The sequence below is a fragment of the Solanum stenotomum genome, chromosome 9 (genome assembly GCF_019186545.1).
Source record: "Solanum stenotomum isolate F172 chromosome 9, ASM1918654v1, whole genome shotgun sequence".
Lineage (NCBI taxonomy): Eukaryota > Viridiplantae > Streptophyta > Magnoliopsida > Solanales > Solanaceae > Solanum > Solanum stenotomum.
In genome coordinates, this window is record NC_064290.1 from 2,429,738 (window position 1) to 2,453,519 (window position 23,782).

The following is a 23,782-nucleotide window of genomic DNA, read 5'->3' on the forward strand; positions in this document are numbered from 1 at the left end:
TAGGGGGTGGGGTAGGGGTGAGGGTGGGTTAAAAATATTGAATTTAAAAATAAACTTTAAATTTTATTTTTTTTGGGGGTGGTTGGGGGGGGGGGGGGGGNATTGATTTTTTCAACAATTTTTTTTTTAATTGGAAGTTGGAAGAGAGTTTTGGAAAATGTTTTCCTTAAGTTTTGAAGGGAAGTCATTTTCCTTAAATTTGAGGAAAATGAGTTGATTTGAAAAACATTTACCAAAACATTTAACCCAACCAAACATGAGAAAATTTGAAAACATTTTCCGAAAAATATTTTCCTTCATACCAAACACACCCTAAGAGACAACTTAAATAAATAAAGATTAAAAAGTTATCTAGTGAGGGTTTTAAGGTCATAAGATGCTACAATTGTATTTTGTCGCCGTAATGTCTGGTGAGTGCTGACCAATCAACATGACAGTTGAACTGAAAGTGTGAAAACAGCAGCTAATTTTGAGATTCTCCGGCGGTGTAACTCCCAAATTGATTGGAACATGGCCCGCCTAACTAATTGGGTCTGTGATCTCCAATGTTCGCATTAGATCTGTTTAAGTGGTCGAGCCTAGATTATAATTAAAAATTTTATTTAATTATATAAATATTTTTTAGGAAAAAAGGTCTGAAATATATTTGAACTTTGATCGAAATTGTTTTAACAATACAGAACTTTGGAAAAGACCTTTTACCCTCATGCACTATTTAATAGTGTACGTGGCCATCATAGATATTACATCGTTATAAATAGTAATGTGTCCACATGGGCACATATATACCTTTAAAATACACTATTAAATAGTGGAGGGGGTAAAAGGTCATCCATAAAGTTTGGTATCGTAACTGTAATTTCGGCCAAAGTTGAAGTATTTTTCAGACTTTTTCCCCCATTTTTTTTATCACATTTATTAATTCTACATGTAATTTGAAATAATTATATATTATTTTATTGATTAATAATTCTATACAAGATTTCATGTTAGATACACTTATCACTATACTAAAAATGATTAATTCAATTAACGGTAATAGTTTAATTGTCGCTAAATATGTCTTTTTAGTGGCATTTAATACTCTTTGTAAATTTCCCTAAAATCTATGATGACATTGGATCCAATGACAATTAACTGATGTCGGTAAATGTTTTAAAACTTTTTGTTAATCTACATATTTATAAAGTCATTTTTATAGTAGTGTATATACATGTATTTTTGCTATCAAATACACTGTAAAATACGAAACATAAGGAGAGAGGGAGAGAGGTTGTGTATCTCAGATACATTCAGATACATGCGAATCATATTAGGCACGTATATTTGTGATATCGGATACATTCAAGATATTTTTTAAAATACAGATTCATATGGAAAAAGGCGAACAAGAGAGGGAGAGAGGCCAACAAAAGAGGAGAGAGGCCAACAAGAGAGGAGAGAGGTGAGTGTGATATGAAAGAAGCGAGCGGTAGAGGTGAGTGAGATATGAGAGAGGCAAGCGGTAGAGGTGAGTGAGATATGAGAGGCAAGCGGTAAAGGAGAGAGTTGAGTGAGAGAGTCTTAGTGTATCTCAAATACATGCGAATCCTATTCGAAACAGATTACACCTAATTTTAGCCCTATATATTCGAGATACATGCATTTGGACGCGCCACATACATGTATTAGGGGATCGAAATCCACACGAATAATAATTTTAAAAACTCACAAAAAAACATATAATTAAACATAAACTAGTGAAATTTGTGTTGTTTGTCCTTAAAACTTGTCCGAAATGATATGAAAGGAAGCTTAGAGTGATCAAACTTATAATTGGGCCCAAATAACATTAAAAATTAGTTGCTGACCCTTTATTTCACTTTCATCAAAAGAGGATGTATACGCCTTCTATATATACAAGTTAATTATGAACCAATTTTGTATAACTTCATTTTCATTGTTATAAATTATTGGTACACTGAGATTTCTCTTCGAAGTAAATTAAATTCAGCAGAATCGAAATTCAAGTCTCAATGTAGACATATTGTGTTAGATTCGATAAAACTTTTCTATTTTCTGCTTTCATTTTTAGTATACAATAAAACGTTAATTGAAAAAGTTAAGGAAATAAAAATATTTCGAGAAATTTTCTCAAAAATGTGACTGTTCCGACTAATTCTGAAAATAACCAAAATGCTGTTTTCTAGTTTCAAATAAAAACAGATAACACATGATATACAGTAAAACTATTGAAGTTGACACTTCCATGATATATACAAGTATACAATTTTGTTTTTGACAGTTTCACTGTCTCTGAACAACAGTTTTCTTCGCTTTACGAATTGATTTGTCAGATGATAACTCAACTATTATTTATTATTTTAAAAAGTCATTTTTTTATTGAAGAAAGTTAGAATCAATGTAATTTTTTGAGATAATAACTATAATTGATTGATCATCTAAGAAAAATCAACCTAGTACGACAGTATAGTTACCTACTATAACACACACAAAAAACAATTACTAGTAATCATTGTGAATTTGTGATAGTATAAGTGTATCGTGGATACAGTAAATTGTTTTGTAATGTATTACAATATATTATAAAGAAAAAAAGGGTATAGGGTAAAGTTATTATACAAAAAGTAAGATAAAAGATAAGATAAAATAAAATATTAAATAATAAATAATAAAATAAAAAGAAAGAAAAAAAGATTACGACGCAACCAGATGTTTTAAAATTGATTGAGAATGAATCAATATTCTCTAATTAGTCAACACTGAGTTAATTAACGACATATAATTAAGGTATCTTACCACGTTGTGTGTGTATATATTTATCTAATAATGATACTTTTTAACCACGATCTATTTGTATGTTTTTAAAAATATTTTAAATTGTTAATTCTGTTGTAAATCATTTTGGTGGTTAAATGGATGACCATAACTCCTTGGTTAATTTCCCTCCTTTATGAGTAGTAATGTTGTTGATAATGTGGTCAAATGGATGACCATAACTCCTAGGTTAATTTCATCCTTTATTGGTAGTAATGTTGTTGATAATATGGTTAATTGGATGACCATAACTCCTAGGTTTATTTCCTCCTTAATGGGTAGTAATTCTCAAGGTTTAATGTAATGTTTATGACACCTTTTGGTATTCCTCAATGTAATCCTATAAATAGTGGTGTTGAGAATAATGTTGAATACACTTGAAAGAAAGAATGTTAGTTTATATTGTTCCTCTTGTCTTATAGTCTTCTTCTCTTCCTCTTTATATTGTTCTTTTGTCCTTAAGTTTTACAACACGTTATCAGCACGAAACTCTAATATCATTTCGATTTTTCCAAGTTAAGCTTCTGGTATGTATTCATATACTTAATTCTCATTATTAATCACTCTAATATAATATACTACATATTATGAAATGATTAGGTGTTAAACAGTGTGTGTATATTTTTGGTAGTTAAACAATGGAAATATATAAGTCCAAAAAGTTTATGTTATTTTAAATTAGTTAAATTTTAATTTTGTCTAGAAATTTTTCTAGAAATTATTTAAGTTATATGTTAGGCAGAATGTTCATTTAAATTTCTCGGAAGTTTGATACTAACACATTAAGTTACTAATTGATGTTACTTTATACAATAACATGTGTCATGTTATTATCATTGAAATTATTTTTTTTTTGTTAATTACTTGTGTACTCACTATTTATTTTAGTCTAATTTAATTATTTTCTATGATAGTTTTATCATGTCGAACTTATCAAAGCTTGAGTTCGTGGCACTTGACATTTCTGGAAATAATTACTTGTCATGGGTACTCGACGCTGAAATTCACCTTGACGCTAAAGGTCTTGGTGCCACTATTACCAACGGTAATACAACGTCGAGTCAGGACAAAGCAAAGGCAATGATTTTCCTTCGTCATCATCTGGATGAAGGATTGAAGGTTGAATACCTTACGGTGAAAGATCCACTTGAATTGTGGACTGGTTTGAAGGAAAGGTATGACCACCTTAAGGCAACGGTATTGCCAAGGGCTCGTTATGAATGGATTCACTTGCGGTTACAAGATTTTAAAACTATATGTGAATATAATTCTGCTGTATACAAAATTACTTCCCAATTAAAATTATGTGGGGAAGATATAAAAGATGAGGACATGTTGGAAAAGACTCTCACAACTTTTCATGCCTCAAATTTGGTATTACAGCAGCAATACCGTGAAAGGGGATTCAAAAAGTATTCTGAGTTGATCTCATGCCTTCTTGTGGCTGAGCAACATAATACTCTTTTATTGAAAAATCATGAGGCCCGTCCCACGGGAACTGCTCCGTTACCGGAAGCAAATGAGGTTGAAGCACATGGCCAGTCTGAAAGAAGACAAAATAAAAATCAAGGCCAAAATAATGTGCGTGGACGTGGCAATGGCAGAGGACGATATAATAATCGTCGTGGTGGTGGTCGCCACAAAAGGGAGAACAATATGGGTTCTCAAAGCAATCCTTCAAGAGGCAATTGTCATCGTTGTGGCTTGAAAGGGCATTGGAAGAATGAATGCCGAGCAGCTGAGCATTTTGTTAGGCTTTATCAAGATTCCTTGAAAAGAAAAGGAAATAAAAATGGTGCATCTTCTTCTAATGCTAGGGTGGAGTCACACTTGACTTATAAAAATGATGCCGAGGCAGGGCCTTCACAAAAATATGATGACAATATTGAAGCAAATTTGGCTTTAAAAGATGATGATTTTGGTGACCTTGATGATATTACTCATTTGGAAGTTGAAGACTTCTTTGGAGATCAAAATTAATGTTTGATCATTTGATTGGGGAAAATAATTATGTTGTTTTATTTATGTGTTTTTTATTGTTATGTTTTTCCTTATGTTGTTTTTATATTCAGAAAAAAAAAGTACTTTTATTTTCTTGCAAAGTTGTTGATTTTTCATATTTCTTATGATGTACTTTTATTTTATGAAGATAAATAAAATTCCCCAATCTTCAATTGGTTCAAGATGAGTAATGGAGATATGTGTCTTCTTGATAGTGCTACAACTCACACTATTTTAAGAGAAAAGAAATATTTCTCTACTTTGATTGTGAAAAAGGCTTATGTTAATACAATATCTGGTAGTGCAAAATTAATTGAGGGCTCTGGAAGAGCGGCCTTACTACTACCTGGGGGAACGATGTTAACTATTGAAAATACATTGTACTGTAGTAAGTCTCAAAAAAAACTTATTAAGTTTCAAGGTTGTTCGCCAAAATGGCTATCATGTTGAGACTGCCAATAAAGGAAAAATTGAATACCTTTATATTACTACAATAAAATTGGGGCAAAAATATGTGCATGAAAAATTACCCGCATTTTCTTCTGGATTGTACCATACAAGTATTAGTATGGTTGAATCACATGCCATAGTAAACAAAGGGCTTTCTAATTCTAATGATTTTATCATTTGGCATGACCGGTTGGGCCATCCCGGTTATAATATGATGCGCAAAATTATTGAGAATTCACATGGGCATACTTTGAAGAATCAGAAAATTCTTCATTCAAAGAAATTCTCTTGTGCTGTTTGTTCTCAAGGAAAATTGGTTATTAAACCATCAGCAGCTAAAGTTGGGATTGAAACCCCTGCATTTTTGGAACGTATACATGGTGATATATGTGGGCCAATTCACCCTCCATATGGGCCATTTAAATATTATATGGTCTTGATAGATGCATTTACAAGATGGTCACATGTGTGCTTATTATCAACTCGCAATATGGCTTTTGCGAGGTTGTTGGCTCAAATAATAAGATTAAGAGCACAATTTCCAGATTATGCAATAAAGACAATTCGTCTTGATAATGCTGGTGAGTTTACATCGCAGGCCTTTAATGATTATTGTTTGTCCATTGGAATAACAATTGAACATCCAGTTGCTCATGTTCACACTCAAAATGGTCTAGCGGAATCTTTGATTAAGCGTCTCCAATTGATAGCTAGACTATTGTTAATGAGGACAAAGTTGCCTGTTTCAATATGGGAACATGCTATTTTGCATGCAGCAGCATTAGTGCGCATAAGACCAACTAGTTATCATGAATTCTCTCCATTACAGTTGGTTTTTGGTCATGAGCCAAATATTTCCCATCTTAAAATTTTTGGGTGCGCGGTATACGTTCCAATTGCCCCACCGCTACGCACAAAGATGGGTCCCCAAAGAAGGTTGGGAGTGTATGTTGGGTATGAATCTCCTTCTATTATCAAATATTTGGAACCTATGACAGGAGATATATTTACGGCAAGGTTTGCTGATTGTCATTTTGATGAATCAGTATACCCAACATTAGGGGGAAAACATAAACAGTTAGAAAAAAGAGATAGATTGAAATTCATTATCTCTATCTTATTTGGATCCTCGAACAAATCAATGTGAGCAAGAGGTTAAAAAGATGATTTATTTGCAAAATGTTGCAAATCAATTGCCAGATGCATTTACTAACCTTCCAAGGGTTACTAAATCTTATATTCCAGCTGCAAATGCTCCAGTTCGAGTTGATGTCCCGATAGAACAAATTGTTAAAGCAAATGAGTCTAAATCACGTTTAAAACGTGGTAGGACAATTGGTTCAAAAGATAAAAATCCTCGAAAAAGAAAAGGAACAAATGATAATAAAGATCATACCATAGAGGAAATTGCTCAAGAAGAGCCCCGAGACATAACAAATGATAAGACCACAAAGAAGGTTCAAATAACTGAAAATAATGAGAACGAAGAAATCTCAATAAGTTATGTCTCGACGAGAAAAATGTGAAATCGAAATAGTATTGTGGTGGACAATATTTTTGCTTATAATGTTGCTGTTGAATTAATGCAACATGGTGAGGATTTTGAACCAAAATCTGTCAATGAATGTAGACAGAGAAATGATTGGCCAAAATGGAAGGAAGCAATTCAAGCGGAATTGACTTCACTTGAGAAACGTGAAGTTTTTGGACCAATAGTCTAAACACCTGAAGGTGTCAAGCCAGTGGGGTACAAATGGGTTTTTGTGCGAAAACGAAATGAAAAAGGTGAAGTCGTCAGATATAAAGCACGACTTGTGGCACAAGGCTTTTCGCAAAGGCCTGGCATTGATTATGTGGAGACATATTATCCAGTGGTGGATGCAATTACCTTCAGGTATCTAATAAATCTGGCAGTTCATGAAAAGCTTGAAATGCGTCTAATGGATGTTGTCACAGCCTATTTATATGGCTCATTGGACCACGATATTTTCATGAAAGTTCCTGAAGCATACAATGTGCCTGACGCATATAAAAATTCGCAAGAAAATTGTTCGATAAGGCTTCAAAAATCCTTATATGGATTGAAACAATCACGGCGAATGTGGTACAATCGTCTTAGCCAATATTTGCTAAAGGAAGGGTACATAAATGACTCTATTTGTCCTTGTGTTTTTATAAAAAGGTCTGGATCTGATTTTGTTATAATAGTTGTATATGTTGATGATTTAAATATCATTGGCACTCCTAAAGAGCTTTCAAAAGCCGTTGAGTGTTTAACAAAAGAATTTGAAATGAAAGATCTTGGTAAGACAAAATTTTGTCTTGGCCTACAGATTGAGCATTTGAAAAATGGAATATTTGTTCATCAATCAACATACACAGAAAAGGTTTTAAAGCGATTTTACATGGATAAATCATATCCATTAAGTACCCCGATGGTTGTGAGATCGCTTGACATACATAAAGATCCATTTCGACCTCAAGAAAATGATGAAGAGCTTCTTGGCAATGAAACTCCATATCTTAGTGCCATTGGGGCGCTTATGTATCTTGCTAATAATACTCGACTAGATATTTGTTTTGGAGTANGAAAATGATGAAGAGCTTCTTGGCAATGAAACTCCATATCTTAGTGCCATTGGGGCGCTTATGTATCTTGCTAATAATACTCGACCAGATATTTGTTTTGGAGTAAGTTTATTGGCAAGATTCAGCTCGTCTCCAACAAAGAGACATTGGAATGGAGTCAAACATATATTAAGATATCTTCAGGGAACCATTGATATGAGATTATTTTATTCTAAAATCCAAGTCAGAAATGATTGGTTATGCAGATGCTGGATATTTGTCCGATCCACATAAAGCTCGATCTCAGACAGGCTATTTATTTACATATGGAGGCACATCTATATCTTGGCGTTCAATGAAGCAAACATTAGCTGCTACTTCTTCAAATCATGCCGAAATAATAGCCATCCATGAAGCGAGTCGGGAATGTGTTTGGTTGAGATCAATGACTCAACATATTCAAGAAATGTGTGGTTTTTCTATGGAAAAAGATATTCCAACTACATTATACGAAGACAATGTTGCATGTATAGCACAACTGAAGGGAGGATATATTAAAAGAGATAGAACAAAACACATTTCACCAAAATTCTTTTTCACTCATGATCTTGAGAAAAAAGGTGAAATAAATGTTCAACAAATTCGCTCAGTTGATAATTTAGCGGATCTTTTCACTAAAGCATTACCAACCTCAACATTTGAAAAGTTGGTAACCTCAACATTTGAAAAGTTGATATTCAAGATTGGAATGCGTCGTCTCCAAGAAGTTAAATGATGTTCGCAACAGGGGGAGTAAACTACGCGCTGCACTCTTTTTCCCTTGACCTAGGTTTTATCCCAATGGGTTTTCCTGCCAAGGTTTTTAACGAGGCAGCAAACAAAGCGTATTACAAGATATGTGTACTCTTTTGTCCTTCACTAAGATTTTTTTTTCCCAAAGGATTTTTTTTTAGTAAGGTTTTAACGAGGCATATTATCTATCAATGGTCATCCAANAAAGGTGTGCGTTAGTAATATTTCAGTTGGTAATCCATTGATAGAATGTTGCTAAATTTGGCGCCATTTTTTTCCGCCGTATTTACCAACTAAAATACTTGGTTAGTAAGATTTTGGTTGGTAATATGTTAGAATTTCGTTGTTAAGTTTTAAAATATAATTCGGTTAGAAATATGTTGGTAATTTGTTAGTAGAATACTAACCAACTTAAGTTCTTAGTAAAATTTGTTGGCAATTTGGGGTTTTTTTGTAGTGGTAGTAATTCTCAAGGTTTAATGTAATGTTTATGACACCTTTTGGTATTCCTCAATGTAATCCTATAAATAGTGGTGTTGAGAATAATGTTGAATACACTTGAAAGAAAGAATGTTAGTTTATATTGTTCCTCTTGTCTTATAGTCTTCTTCTCTTCCTCTGTATATTGTTCTTTTGTCCTTAAGTTTTACAACAAATTCTTACTTCTTATAGTATTTCTTAAGTAATTTCTAAATATAACATATTTCTAAAATTCAATTAATTAGTCATTCGAATTATTATTTGTTCTAATTGATTAAATACGTAATAAAATGTTTATACTTGACACATTCAAATTTCAATTCAATTTTCTTTTAACTCGTGTTTTAAAGTGCCTTTTAATAAATGAAACACATCATTTATCTTCTCTCAAGTTAGATAGTCAAGGTGGACGAAAGTTAACAACTTTAAATTTCTCATATTTATAACTATATAGATATTTATAATATGCTTAAATTACAAATTTTTTCTTTGTTTATGAAATGTGATTAGTTTATGGAGAAAAAAAATCAAGTTCCAAAACTGATTTGAGTGAAAGTTATCTTCCACCCACAACATTTCAAAATGTTTCCAAGTAAAATGTATGTTTAAATGTAACTTCAATAACAATAACAATATATTTAGAGTCCGTTTGGATTAGCTTAAAAAAAGTAGCTTTTAAGTCAAAAATAAAAAGTCAAACTGAAATAATTTTTAAGTCAAAAAATAAAAAGTAGGGGGATATCTACTTTTGGTTTTTAACTTATTTTAAGTCATTTTAAACCTTGTCAAACACTTTCTAACTTATTTTAAGTTATTTTTGACTTATTTTAAGTTATTTTTTATATTTGTCAAACACTTCCAAGTCAAAAACTAACTTAAAAGTAAGTTTGACCAACTTTTAAGCCAATCCAAATACCCTCTTAGTGTAATTTTACAAGTGAGTCTACAAGAATAGTACATAGGTATCCTTAATCCTTTACAAGATAGGTAAATATATATTGTTTTTGACAGGCCCTCGACTCAAGTTAAACAAGTAGCATAAAAATACTGAAATAGTGCCAAAAGTGCAAATGACTCTTTATTTATCCTCTTCGAGTAGCAAAGCCCACTAACTATGGAACCTTTGCAAATAAAGACAATTTAGTGTGTGTTTGGTATGAAGGAAAACATTTTCATGTTTTTTGGAAAATATTTTTCAATTTTTTCATGTTTGGTTGGGTTAAATGTTTTGGAAAATATTTTCCAAATCAACTCATTTTCCTCAAATTTAAGGAAAATGGCTTTCCTTCAAAACTTAAGGAAAAGTTGTCTAAGTCGGAAGGATTATATATATTCATTAATGGAAAAATGAATTAAATATCCAATTTATTTTATCATATTTTTAAAAATTTCCTATTATTTGAAAAATTATAAAAATTTCTATTTTTCTCACTCTATCTCCTATTCTCGGATACATCACTCTTACGTGATATCGGGTTGCGATGTATCGAGATAAGTGTTTCTTGTATCAACAAAGATAATGTGTGGGGACATGTGTATCTTGTATCAAAGGTAATGTATCGAAACGCGATGTATCGGAACGTTGAGTAATATATCTGAAATCTTTAAATTTTAAAGGATTTTGGTAATTCGGAAAAAAATAGGAATAAAATGTTAGTAACTCTTAACACTATGAATTTTGTGTAAGTTTTACTTTATTTATTTATTCAAATTGCCACTACTTGTTATTTTGTTAAATTCTTCAGAAATTATCATCAACTTGCCTCCATCCTTCTAACACCGGGGATAGTCTTTGAAAGCTACATCCTCTAATAATTTCGAAGATTCAAGTACAGGTAATTTATTGAATTAACTAGATATAGGACCCCGTGTCAGCACGGGGCTGAATATATATTATTTTTTTATTTTAATTTATGTCATATTATGGAATTTGAGAAGTTATTGAAATTTTTATATGATTTTAAAAATATTTTAAATTGTTAGCTATTGTGATTTGTAGTACTTTTTTTTAACATAATTTTGAAAATAATATTTATTACTCTCTTTGTTCTAATTTATGTGGCAGATGCAGAATTTCAAATATTAACCCTTTTTTATATGTCTCTTTAATATATTAAGTTGTTAATTATTGTATTTTTTAGTACATTTTGAACCTAATTTTTTAATAATATATGTTATTTGCCATGTCCCAATTTATGTGGCATTAATTGATAGATTTGTTGGAGTCGAGAGATTTATTTTGTTAATTATTGTAATTTATAGTTTCTTTTTCGTCAATTTCAAACAATATATGTTGTTAATTGATAGATTTTTTGGAGTGGACTTTTTTTTTTATTAATTATTGTAATTTATTGTTTCTTTTTCGTCAATTTCAAACAATATATGTTTATTATATAATCCATTTTATGTGGTACCAATAGAATTTAGAGAGTCAATTAAATTTTTTATATAAGTTTTAAATAATTAAGCTGTTAATTATTGTAATGTATAGTATTACTTATATTATTTTTAAATATATTTAAATATTATATGTTAGGTTTTTTATCCTAATTTATATGGCATTGATAGAATTTAAAGTGTCAAATAATTGTTAATTATTGTAATAGATAATATGGAGTATTTAAGTCATTTATAGTATAGTAATTAATATATAATATGTAGTATTTAAGTGTTATATTATGGAATTTGAGAAGTTATTGAAATTTTTATATGATTTTAAAAATATTTTAAATTGTTAGCTATTGTGATTTGTAGTACTTTTTTTTTTACATAATTTTGAAAATAATATTTATTACTCTGTTTGTTCTAATTTATGTGGCACACGCAGAATTTCAAATATTAACCATTTTTTATATGTCTCTTTAATATATTAAGTTGTTAATTATTGTATTTTATAGTACATTTTGAACCTAATTTTTTAATAATATACGTTATTTGCCATGTCCCAATTTATGTGGCATTAATTGATAGATTTGTTGGAGTCGAGAGATTTATTTTGTTAATTATTGTAATTTATAGTTTCTTTTTCGTCAATTTCAAACAATATATGTTGTTAATTGATAGAATACTTTTAATGTAATTTTTTTAAAAAAATATATGTGGCTGTCCATGTCCCAATTTATGTGGCACATGTAAAGTTTTGACAATTAAATTTTAATACATTTTAAAAAAAAATTTAAGTCGTTAAATTTTAAGTAATTTAAATTGTTGTATTATTTATTACAATTTATAATGCTTTTAAAGTAGTTTAAATATTGTACTATTTATTATGATTTAAACACTTTTTTTTAAAATTTATGTTATATTATGGAATTTGAGAAGTTATTGAAATTTTTATATGATTTTAAAAATATTTTAAATTGTTAGCTATAGTGAATTGTAGTACTCTTTTTTAACATAATTTTGAAAATAATATTTATTACTCTCTTTGTTCTAATTTATGTGGTAGATGCAGAATTTCAAATATTAACCCTTTTTTATATGTCTCTTTAATATATTAAGTTGTTAATTATTGTATTTTTTAGTACATTTTGAACCTAATTTTTTAATAATATATGTTATTTGCCATGTCCCAATTTATGTGGCATTAATTGATAGATTTGTTGGAGTCGAGAGATTTATTTTGTTAATTATTGTAATTTATCGTTTTTTTTCGTCAATTTCAAACAATATATGTTGTTAATTGATAGATTTTTTGGAGTGGACTATTTTTTTATTAATTATTGTGATTTATTGTTTCTTTTTCGTCAATTTCAAACAATATATGTTTATTATATAATTCATTTTATGTGGTACCAATAGAATCTAGAGAGTCAATTAAATTTTTTATATAAGTTTTAAATAATTAAGATGTTAATTATTGTAATGTATAGTATTACTTATATTATAAATATATTTAAATATTATATCTTAGGTTTTTTATCTTAATTTATATGGCATTGATAGAATTTAAAGTGTGAAATAATTGTTAATTATTGTAATAGATAATATGGAGTATTTAAGTCATTTATAGTATAGTAATTAATATATAATATGTAGTATTTAAGTGGAAGGTGGTGGGACCCACTTAAATAGTTTGACAAATATATTGGATATTAGTAGTGATTTATAGTATAGTAATTAATAATATATAATATGTAGTATTTAAGTGGAAGGTGGTGGGGCCACTTATATATTTTATATAGTAAATATTGGACATTTGTAATGATTTTATTGGAACAATGGTAGTAAATCCTAGACTCTTCTAATATATAGTAACTAGTCGTTTATTGACTTGGTCTATACCAAAAAGAAAGAAGAAGAAACAACAACAAAAGCAACACTACTAAATGCCTTTTTATAATTATTACTAGATATCAGTGTCTGTGCTAGCACATGTCTAATATATGTTATTTTTTTGTCTCACTTTATGTGACATAGATATAATTTAGATAGTCAATTAAATTTTAATATGATTTTTCAATATTTTAAGTTGTTAATTATTGTAATTTATTATATTTTTACGTAATTTTTAAATAATAAATATTACTTCTCCTGTCTCAATGTATGTAACACATATAAAATTTCAAGAGTCAATCAAATGATGTTAATTACTGATATTTACAATATTTTCTAAACAGTTTCCAAATTAAATATTATATGTTACTTCTTTTGATTATTGTAATTTATAGTACTTTTTACGTAAATTTTTAATAATGTATGTTACTTCTCTTATCCCAATGTATCTAGTAGCACAAATAGAATTTCAAAAGTCAATCAATTGTTATTAATTATTGAGATTTACAACACATTCTACGAAGTTTTCAAATTAAATAATACATGTTCCTTCTTTTATCCCATTTTATGTTACACAGATAGATTGATTTTATGAATCAATCGATTCTTTTTATAGTATCCAATTATTATGATTTATAATATATTTTTTTAAACATTTAAAAAATTAAAAAACAAGACAAACAAATTAAAACAAAAGAACCACCAAGAAGGGAAAATAGTGCAGCTGTCAGGCAGGCATGTCGACCATGACCGGCTGGTTATTGTCACTTATATATATGTAACGGATATATATACATATATATATTTTAAAATATTAGAATAAGTTTAATTAATTATGATTTAATACTTTGTCATTAGTCGAGAATTATGACCAAGCAAAAATATTTGTAGAGATGGTAAATATGTTCTCCATTCACATTTACTTGTCAACTTTAAACTTTACACATCAAAACTATAATTGATATAAGTATCTTACTATATATTGATTGATGTTTGGTATTAAATTTAAAAATTATTTGAAAAATAAGTAATTATGCAAATAGTAAAACAAAAAAATATATCTTTTCTTGATATATTATAAATAATCAGTAAAAATAAAAAAATATTTATAAAATAATAGACAAGGAAAAAGTAAATAAACTGAAAAGTACACTTCAGTGCAGCCCTCGAGTACTATTCATTATTCAGAAAAAAAAATGTTTGTAATTTTTGGAAATAAGAAATTGGAAGCTATTGATCATTGTAGTATTGCATACTCTCTCCATCCTAAAATACTGGTCATATATTAGTTTTTGAGTGCCAAACTACATGAAATTCAACAAACATTTTAATATATATATTTTCATCAATTTTTGCAACTTATATTTTCATAGTATTTCTCGTATAATTTTTAAATATCCAAATTGATATAGTAAAAATTGAATTAATCTAATTTAATTAGCTCAAGAAATTATTCTGATTCTCGATAAGTGAAACATGAAAACTACGGCGAGGAAATCAGAAAGAAGCTTATTGTAATTTAGCGAGCAATTTCATTTGGCCGTGTCTACAAAGTATTTTTCCAGTATTGCGGCTAAATTAATTCTTTAATTCTCACTTACTGCCATGACTTTTATTTTATGGGGATTGTATGGAAGATGTCTAATTAATTTTCTATAAATTCAAAAGGAAAATGGGAAAATTTGACAAAAAATTATTAAAACAACCAATAAAGTTTATTTATCAAACATAAATTAAAGGATAATTACTTATCTAGTTTCATGGAAAAACATCATTGGTCCGGCCTTTACATCAAAATTAATGATTATGTCATATCCATGAACATAACAAAATCAGTCTCGTAATTTTGTGGTAATGTTCAAATAGTTTCCTAAATATATTTGGTCAGTTTAATTTTTCAAAATCGAACAATTTTTTTATCTCGATCAAATATCTAACATACAAAATTTGATCGTGGGAATAGTGGAAAACAAAAATATTTAGTTGAAAACAGAGAGAGACAGTTTAAATTTGAAGTTTATGACTTCAAAGTTTTAATATTGTTAAGTTATTGAGTTATAAACTAATAATTTGTACATATTTAATGAATTTCTTTCTACACATTTAAAATTTGAACCAAAGTTACTGAGTTCGATTGAACCTGTAATCAACACTCTGGCTTAGCCCTGATCGAAAATCACATATGAAATGTTTTTAGTGTCATTCTTTTTATTAAGATTTACATCTCTTTTTTCACAACTCCACTCGAATATAATTGGCGAAGCTTCTTGTTATAATATAAGGAAACTAAACGTGCCAATTTTGAAAAAAAAAAATTAGAAGACTCAAAATTACTTAAAAGTATAATTTTAAGAGACTACTTTGAACCTACTCAAACATTAGGGACCATTTTCATTATTTCTCTATTAAAATCTTTACGTGTTTTTTCCGTGCTTTTAAGGCCAACTATAAATATAGGACACTCATTCTCCACTATTTCCCTATTAAATTATTATATTGCAAACCATCAAGAATATTAGTAAAAATGAGAGTATGCATGTCTTATTTTATTTTTTTAAATTATAATCTTAATCTAACGTGTTTTATATATATATACTTGTTATATTTATTTATACAATAAATATATTTGTGGTATTGGTTGAGTTGTAATTGCTGACATAAATTCATAAATTGGACAGCAAAAAGTAGTTATCAAACTATACATAAATGGGAATGATCAGAAATCTAGGACCAAAGCCTTCAAGATAGCTGTTTCTCAACCAGGTACCTACTTCTTGTCTCCCATAAGAAAATTTGGCAAAATATTTCTTTAAATAAATTATTTGATATGTTAGATAGAGTTATATTAAAGAAAATGAAGTTTTATAATTTGGTTTGGTAACTATAAAAATTATAAGCAAGTAAACAAAAAAAAATATAAACTTCGTTAGGTTGGATAGATTGGCAACAGTCGGTGACGGAGCTAAAATTTTCACTAAACAGAATTAAAGTACTTATTCAAATTCAATTAAAGTACTTATTCAAATTCAATTTAACTCGCTTATTTAACACTTGTCCCGTTTCCTTATGGGAGATAGCTCCATAAACTAATAACTTATAATAGACGAGTCCATTATCCTATATTCTGAACTTACTTCTTGATACAAAGGGCCTACCAAAGGGCCTGAGCGAAGAATTCTAATTATAATTCTTCTTCGGCTTAATCTTTAGTACCGCTTATAATAATTAGTGGATTTTTACTCAGGGGTGATATCAGCAGTTATGCAGGGAGGTGGACTTGAAAATTACAAATTAGAAGTGGTGGGAGACTATATTGACGCAGTAATTCTTACCAACTGCCTCAAGAAGAAATTGGGTCAGGCCCAATTGGTGAGCGTTGGGCCTGTTGCTGCTGCTACTTTCAGTAATAACAACAACGAATGGCCCCACGCTTTTTCTGCGGTGGCTGATCATCAGCCACCGCAACTCAATATTTACCGTGGCATACCTCAATACCAAGTTTACGAAGATACAGGCCCGAATCCAGAATGTTGCTCCATAATGTGAATGCCAAATACTTAATTGGTATATATAACTTATATGTATAATAAGATGTGGTCTCTAAATCGGAGCTATTGATGATCTAGCTAGTGGATCGATCGATTACCTGTTGTGATTTTCTAGTCTGAAATGCTTCTTTTCTTATTATGCATCTCATAGTTTTACTATTGTTGGTACTTTTTTTTTGTTGGTGAATTTTTGTTTTCGCAGCTTTACGGTATTTTGATGTGTTGTTTATGAACTATAATTTGTTTACTTGGTAAGATTATATAAGAATTGAGAAAATTTTGATAGTTCACAGCTTGTTGGGTACTTTTATGTTTGTGAAAAAAAGTATAACTTAAGAAATTCAAATTACATGTTCAAAGAAAACTTCATATCAGATCAATTTGATTTCGTTTCATGATTTCATATACATCTCCAAACGATGCCTTTAAAATCCAACCCACATGTTAAAACAAAAAACCTCAACATCAAATTAATCATGTGTAACAAGCATGCATTATTAAAGCACCAATATACTTTAAATTAAAGTATTAACATTTTCTTTAATTTAGCAGTAGTATGATCGTAGACTATTTCCAAAAAATTTAACACTATAAATGATCATCCAAAAATGAACAAAAATAGAAGAGATAAAGTATTGAAAATACTACTCAACTTGATGCAAATTATTAGTTTTATTCCTAAACTACTGAACGCCTTAAAAACACCCTTCGATTTGACTATCTAAACTTAGATACACACTCAATCTGACACACGACATAACAAGTGGTCTCAAACTCTTGTAAAAGCATGAAACTCTTAATAAAGAGCCGAGAGAGGTGTTGAAAACACCCCTAACCTTAGCGAGAATTTAGGGTGTGTGTTTCATTATGTTGCAAGATAGGGGTGTATTTAAGTTCAGTTAGTCAAGTAAATGAGTATTTTTAAGACTGCCAATAGTTCAAGAATGAAACAAATAATTCAAATCGAGTTTAGAGGTGTTTTCAATATTTCTCTCGAAACAGAAACTTGTAAAATGGAAATCAAAACAGCCAATCATCGATTGATTAATTTGCTCCGACATACAGACCGTTACATTTCATGCAATATAATCCAAGTAATTAACATTTCACATAATGGAGCAACATTCCGGGTTCGGGTCGCTAACTTCATAAACTTGGTATTGAGGTACGCCAAAATATGGGTAACTATGGGGTTGCGGATTTGCATCGAAACCTGTACCCCCTCCCAAGTTGTCGTTGTCGTTGTCGTTGTCACTATCAGTAACAACGACAACAGGGCCAACGCTCAGTAGCTGAGCGTGGCCCAATTTCTTCCTGAGGCAGTTCGTAAGATCTACTGCGTCAATGTCTCCCACTACTTCTAATTGGAAATCTTCACCTTCCTTTATAGCTGCTGATTCCACCCCTATATATGTAAAAGCATACACCAATAAGATCACGATGATATTAAATGGACGAGTTGTACTGAATTTGAAATGCTCTATATGAACAAAATTAATAAATGGATGGGTTCTTATTAATTTTTCTAGTTATGTAAATTGAAATGAACTGGATCAAAATATGATAAACAAATAGGTGGTATTTATCAAAAGAATAAAAATGGCATAATACATAAACATAACCCTTAATTAGGCTTCAGCGGACAACTATGCCCTCCAACTTTAGGTATGCACAAGTAGGCACTTAAACTTGTATAAAATTGAATAAGTAGACACACATGTCCTAAACAGCATAATACATGTAGGACGCCACGTAGGACACAAAATTTTCATATAGGGTGCCATGTAGGACACGTGTGTCTACTTGTTAAATTTTATACAAGTTTAAGTGCCTANAAATAGGTGGTATTTATCAAAAGAATAAAAATGGCATAATACATAAACATAACCCTTAATTAGGCTTCATCGGATAACTATGCCCTTCAACTTTAGGTATGCACAAGTAGACACTTAAACTTGTATAAAATTGAATAAGTAGACACACATGTCCTAAACGGCATAATACATGTAGAACGCCACGTAGGACACAAAATTTTCATATAAGGTGCCATGTAGGACACGTGTGTCTACTTGTTAAATTTTATACAAGTTTAAGTGCCTACTTGTGCATACTCAAAGTTAGAGGGCATAGTTGTCCGTTGAAGCCAAGTTAAGGGTCATGTTTATGTATTATATAATACTTTATATTTCTTTGTCATGGGGATACCTAAGGTATATCAAAAATATTTTTTGTCCAAACATTTTACTACTTGTATTAAATAATATTTGGCCCAATTCAAGCTCAACAATCGATCCGCGCCTCAACTTGCCTAAACCTGGATATGATGACGTGTATCATATTTTTATGAGCTAATTTAGTTTATTCACCCACGATAAAACATATAAGAAAATGAGTTTCACAAGTTTTAGAGTTGAATAGTTAAAATCAAGAAACTGAACGGAGACGAATAAATACCTGGTTGAGAAACAGCAATTTTGAAGGCCTTTTCCCGAGATTTCCGATTATTCCTATCAATGAATAATTTGATAATCGCCCTTCGCTGTCCAATTTAATTATGAATTTATATAAGTAATCACAATTCAACTAATACCACAAATATAAGAAATAAAGTAATGCAATATGTTATAGAGCTAATTAATTAAGACTTAGACTAAATTAAGTATACTTAAAAATTAAGACATGCATACTTTCATTTTTGCTAGTCCTTGGTGGAAAACTTGTTTTACAATATAGTCCTAATTTAGTAGGGAAAGATTTATAATTCTTGAAATGATGAGAAATTGGCTTGGAGATCGACAATTTTTAAATTTGGAGTATTTATAGATGAAAAAAACACGTATTTAAGACCCAAAAAAAAATGGCTAGACAAAAATGACAAAGAGAAAATGACAAAAATGATCCATTATATTTTGGATAAGTTCAAAGAATTTTCTTCATATGTAGTCTTGAGCCGTTTTAATCTGTCAAATAATTAATTAAATAAGCTTTGTTAGTTATATTTGAGGAAAATTGTGAATTACGGAGATTCAACACCACAAAAATTAGGAAAGTCATCCTATCAAACCCTGGAAACTACGACATAATAAATTATACTCAACTTATATACGTCATGTATATGACTTAATCGTCATATTAATATGTAATGGACAAGCTAAATTTGGCAGAATACATAAATATGATCCTTAACTTGACGCTAGCTGACAACTATGATCTTTAATTTTGGATGTGCATAAGTAAATACTTAAACTTGTATAAAATTAAACAAATAGACACATTCGTCCTACGTACATGGCACCTTACATAGCATTTTTTTTGTTAAATGATTCTGGATGAAAGACAAAGTATTTAATCATGGTTAAGCTTATTAGGTTATTATGCCTTTATATTTATTTTATAATTTAAACGAAAGTAGTAAGCAATGAGGGAGGCCTGTCATTTACTTTTTAATTTTTTTTTTAAAAAACAAATAAAAAGACCGAAGGGCTCACATAAAATAAATATACTTCTTCTATGTAAAGTATTCTAGAGAAGTGTTCAGATGGAAAATAATGTTCTTTTTTTTGTCGACCAATTTAAGTTAATTTAATAAATTAAATATGAAGTATCTTCGAAATTATTGGGAGGTCGTGGAGGATGTTTTTTTTTTCCGTCCAGTGTCCGAAACTCACATTAAAATTCTGATTAAATTTTTGAAATCATACATTGCAGAGCTTATTCAGGAGTGACGCTCCCAATATAAGTTGTAGGATATAATTATTAATGACTAGTGCAATGTAATTAGGAAGAGAAAAGTAATCACAAATCGCTAAATTAAGTCCACGAGCTTATCAAATCAAACGGTGGGCTTTGCGTGTATGGCAATCCACCCACCTCCTCTTCATCATATATATGTAGACGCTAAAAGTTTGCAATTTTTTTAAAATTTAGACACCTAAAATCAAATCGTCGTCATATGTATTGTTTTGTACATCAAATAAAAACACTCGACTTAAATATATAGAAAATATTGGATGTATCGATGTGAATAAGTTTTTTGCATTGATTTTTATAAAGAAATGAAACAATGTAACACATCACATGATGATAAATTGAATTTTTAGGGGAAATTTCCTGCTCAACAATTTTTTTTTTTTTGGGTTAAAACCTTCAAAAATATTACTATCACATTTAGTAATATCTAACTTGGTAGTCTAGAAAATATTGGTATTTGAAATAAATTGACTTTAACTTATACAAAAATGTGTCAAAGATTTTTACACGACTAAACATCTTTTGTTAGTGAAAAACTTACAAGATAACAAAAATACAAGATTACAATTGAAAATAAAAATGAAGAAATAAATCTCTTCAGGCTGAGGCGCGGATATTTCGCTCTCTTTAAGGAGATTCAAGCCCACTGCAGCAAATGTTTTCACCGGTCCAGCAGTAGTCCTCTTGACTTGTCCCCTCCAGGATACAACAGCCTTCACAAAGTATAACTCAACAAATTTGGACAAGAGTTGAGTCCAAAGCTCCACAAAAAAGAACACCTCTTTTCAACTAATAAGAACTCTCTTTTTGACAAACCTTATACACTCTATATTTTCTTGTTGTATTGTGTGTCACAAACCAAATGAAGATCACCACTATTTATACTAGAAGAAGTCTTCCTAGCAATGAATAGGAAGATAATGGTGTAGTAAATAGTGAAGATAATAGCCTTAGGAGTTACATAGGTTACATGGATAATGAAGGAGTAAAGAATGGAATAATGAATCACTAAGCCACCAACGGCTTGCTGCTGCACCAAAAAGTTTGTAACATATGCACTAACTCCATTTGGAGTAATGCAACAATTATGATTGTTATTACATCCAACATTTTGTAACCTATGAAAAGTGAGAAGTCAACTAACGGCCAGAAATCAATATCTGTGTGACTATGCAAAATATTGCAAAATTTAATATATTTTAGAATATTAAAATGTCACACTAACATCTTTTACACATGGCAAAGGGAAATATAAATAGTAACCTTGAAGGCCTTGGACCGATATTTCTGATAATTTCCATTCAAAGATAATCTGATAACTACCTTTTGCTGCCCAATTTTTAAGAGCACGTCAGTACAATCAAAATTCAAAACAGTATCACATGGGTATTACAAAGATAATTAAAAATAGTAACTGCTAAGGTATTAGAATGACAACAACAACCAAAAAAAAAAAAAAAACGATAACGGCATAAGACACATATCTAAATTATTATTTTTTCGTGAACAAGTATTATTTATGTATTAAAGCATATCTGAACTATCAGTTGTTATATTTTTCTATTCTAACACTGCAGTCATAATATTTCAAATAGAAAAAGAAAATAATTGATAATTCAAATATATTTTAATATATAGATGGTGATAGTTTAGAATTTAAGACAAGAATGAAATAACTAATAGTTAAAATGTGAAATCGCAACAAAACCAATACTCCAGTGTAGATGTGTTTTAGGCTAGTAACATAAAAAAAGAAAAAAATAGTCATGCTAATTACCCTCATTTTATGGGCTTTGATGCTTAAAGGAAAATAAATAAGGAGATAAAAATAGAAGAATCGAAGTGTTGAGAATATGTGTACATTCTTAAAGGATCGTTTGGTGTAAAGGATAACATCAAATAGTTTTGAGATTAAGTTATAGTGCCACTTAATTTGTTGTTGGGTTGACAAATTTGGAATGAGTGAGATTAATATGTATTTTTACTACTATATAGAAGCATGAAAGGTTAGGACGACCACAAGTTAACTTTATTGTACATTATGCAATAAAAGTTGGACATATTTCTAATTTTGCTATTAAAATAAAAAAGTGAGGGTAGTTTTGTCTTTTGGTATGTTCTTTCTACTTCTCGATATTCTTTCATCTTATATTCAATGTATAACATTCTGCAAAATATATGTAACATACTATGAAATGTGTTAACATTGAAATTTATTTTAATCATGTTGCATATTTGCATGTCTTTCTTTACAACTATTTTTATCCCCACAATATGCCTGTGCCTTGCACGGGCATCCTTATCTAGTCATCATTCTATATAAGTGGTGGTGCCCTTGGACGACCAAGGGTACTCCTGTAATTTTCGAAGCATGAAAGGTTAGGACGACCACAACTTAACTTTATTGTACATTATGCAATAAAAGTTGGACAGATTTCTAATTTTGCTATTAAAAATCAAAAAGTGAGGGTAGTTTTGTCTTTTGGTATGTTCTTTCTACTTCTCGATAATCTTTCATCTTATATTCTTATCTAACTCCTTCTCTTTCTCTTTTACGCTTCTTAGGGTTGCATAGAGGTGATAAATGATTTTTATATCCATGGATGTGTAAAGAACTCTAAATACTTAATATTGGATCTTGATCTTATGATATTTTAAAATTTTACAAGCAACTTATTTAATAATACATAATATACACTTAGTTTTGTATTGTGGGGAGGATGTGAAAGTTTCCTTGAGATTTTTCATTTTGGCTCAGTCAACTATACATATAGATATAGTTCATGACTTTAAGGTGATCTCCAACCTTTCTAAGCTATCGGAAATCTTATTTTGGACTACCTTTAAAAGTTGAGATACGCAACCGAGCTAATAATTGGACGATGATTTTCAGAGATCGTGTTCATGATGAAACTTGAGTACTTAACGAAGTGATGCTTCCAGAATTGAAATGCAAATGTCTAACTCTGTAAATGCATGTAAAAAAGGAAAATATGTATGAAATAGCCAGCCTTTTGCGAACCTCGCCTCTTTTAGAGTCACTCAACATACACATCAAAGTTGAGTTTTACTATCCCCTGCCAGCTTGAGCTAGGATATAT

The 23,782-nt window shown here is 29.8% G+C and overlaps 3 protein-coding genes across 3 annotated transcripts; 2 read left to right on the forward strand and 1 right to left on the reverse strand.

The window, feature by feature from the left end:
- The first annotated feature begins 3,738 nt into the window (after positions 1-3,738).
- On the forward strand, positions 3,739-4,797 carry LOC125876097 (uncharacterized). The gene has a single exon (XM_049557212.1). The coding sequence runs from the start codon at positions 3,739-3,741 to the stop codon at positions 4,795-4,797; it is 1,059 nt and encodes a 352-aa protein (XP_049413169.1).
- Positions 4,798-15,907: 11,110 nt separating this feature from the next.
- LOC125876098 (disease resistance protein Pik-1-like) lies at positions 15,908-16,929 on the forward strand. Its single transcript, XM_049557213.1, has 3 exons — positions 15,908-15,913; positions 16,062-16,146; positions 16,628-16,929. Exons 1-3 carry the CDS (start codon positions 15,908-15,910, stop codon positions 16,927-16,929), a joined length of 393 nt encoding a protein of 130 aa, XP_049413170.1.
- Positions 16,930-17,991: 1,062 nt separating this feature from the next.
- On the reverse strand, positions 17,992-19,711 carry LOC125876969 (uncharacterized). Its single transcript, XM_049558261.1, has 3 exons — positions 19,619-19,711; positions 19,386-19,470; positions 17,992-18,336 (listed from the first exon to the last, which is right to left on the reverse strand). The coding sequence occupies exons 1-3, from the start codon at positions 19,622-19,624 to the stop codon at positions 18,038-18,040; spliced, it is 390 nt and encodes a 129-aa protein (XP_049414218.1). The 5' UTR covers positions 19,625-19,711; the 3' UTR covers positions 17,992-18,037.
- Between the last annotated feature and the right edge of the window lie 4,071 nt (positions 19,712-23,782).

What these genes read in the sequence shown, in the direction of transcription:
- LOC125876969 (XM_049558261.1), bottom strand. An exon ending in AATTGCTGTTTCTCAACCAG is followed by an intron (nt 18,337 to 19,385) that starts GTATTTATTCGT and finishes TTACATATATAG; the next exon opens with GGGTGGAATCAGCAGCTATA.
- LOC125876098 (XM_049557213.1), top strand. An exon ending in GATAGCTGTTTCTCAACCAG is followed by an intron (nt 16,147 to 16,627) that starts GTACCTACTTCT and finishes ATTTTTACTCAG; the next exon opens with GGGTGATATCAGCAGTTATG.
- LOC125876097 (XM_049557212.1), top strand. Translation starts at nt 3,739, where the DNA reads ATGTCGAACTTATCAAAGCTTGAGTTCGTGGCACTTGACATTTCTGGA.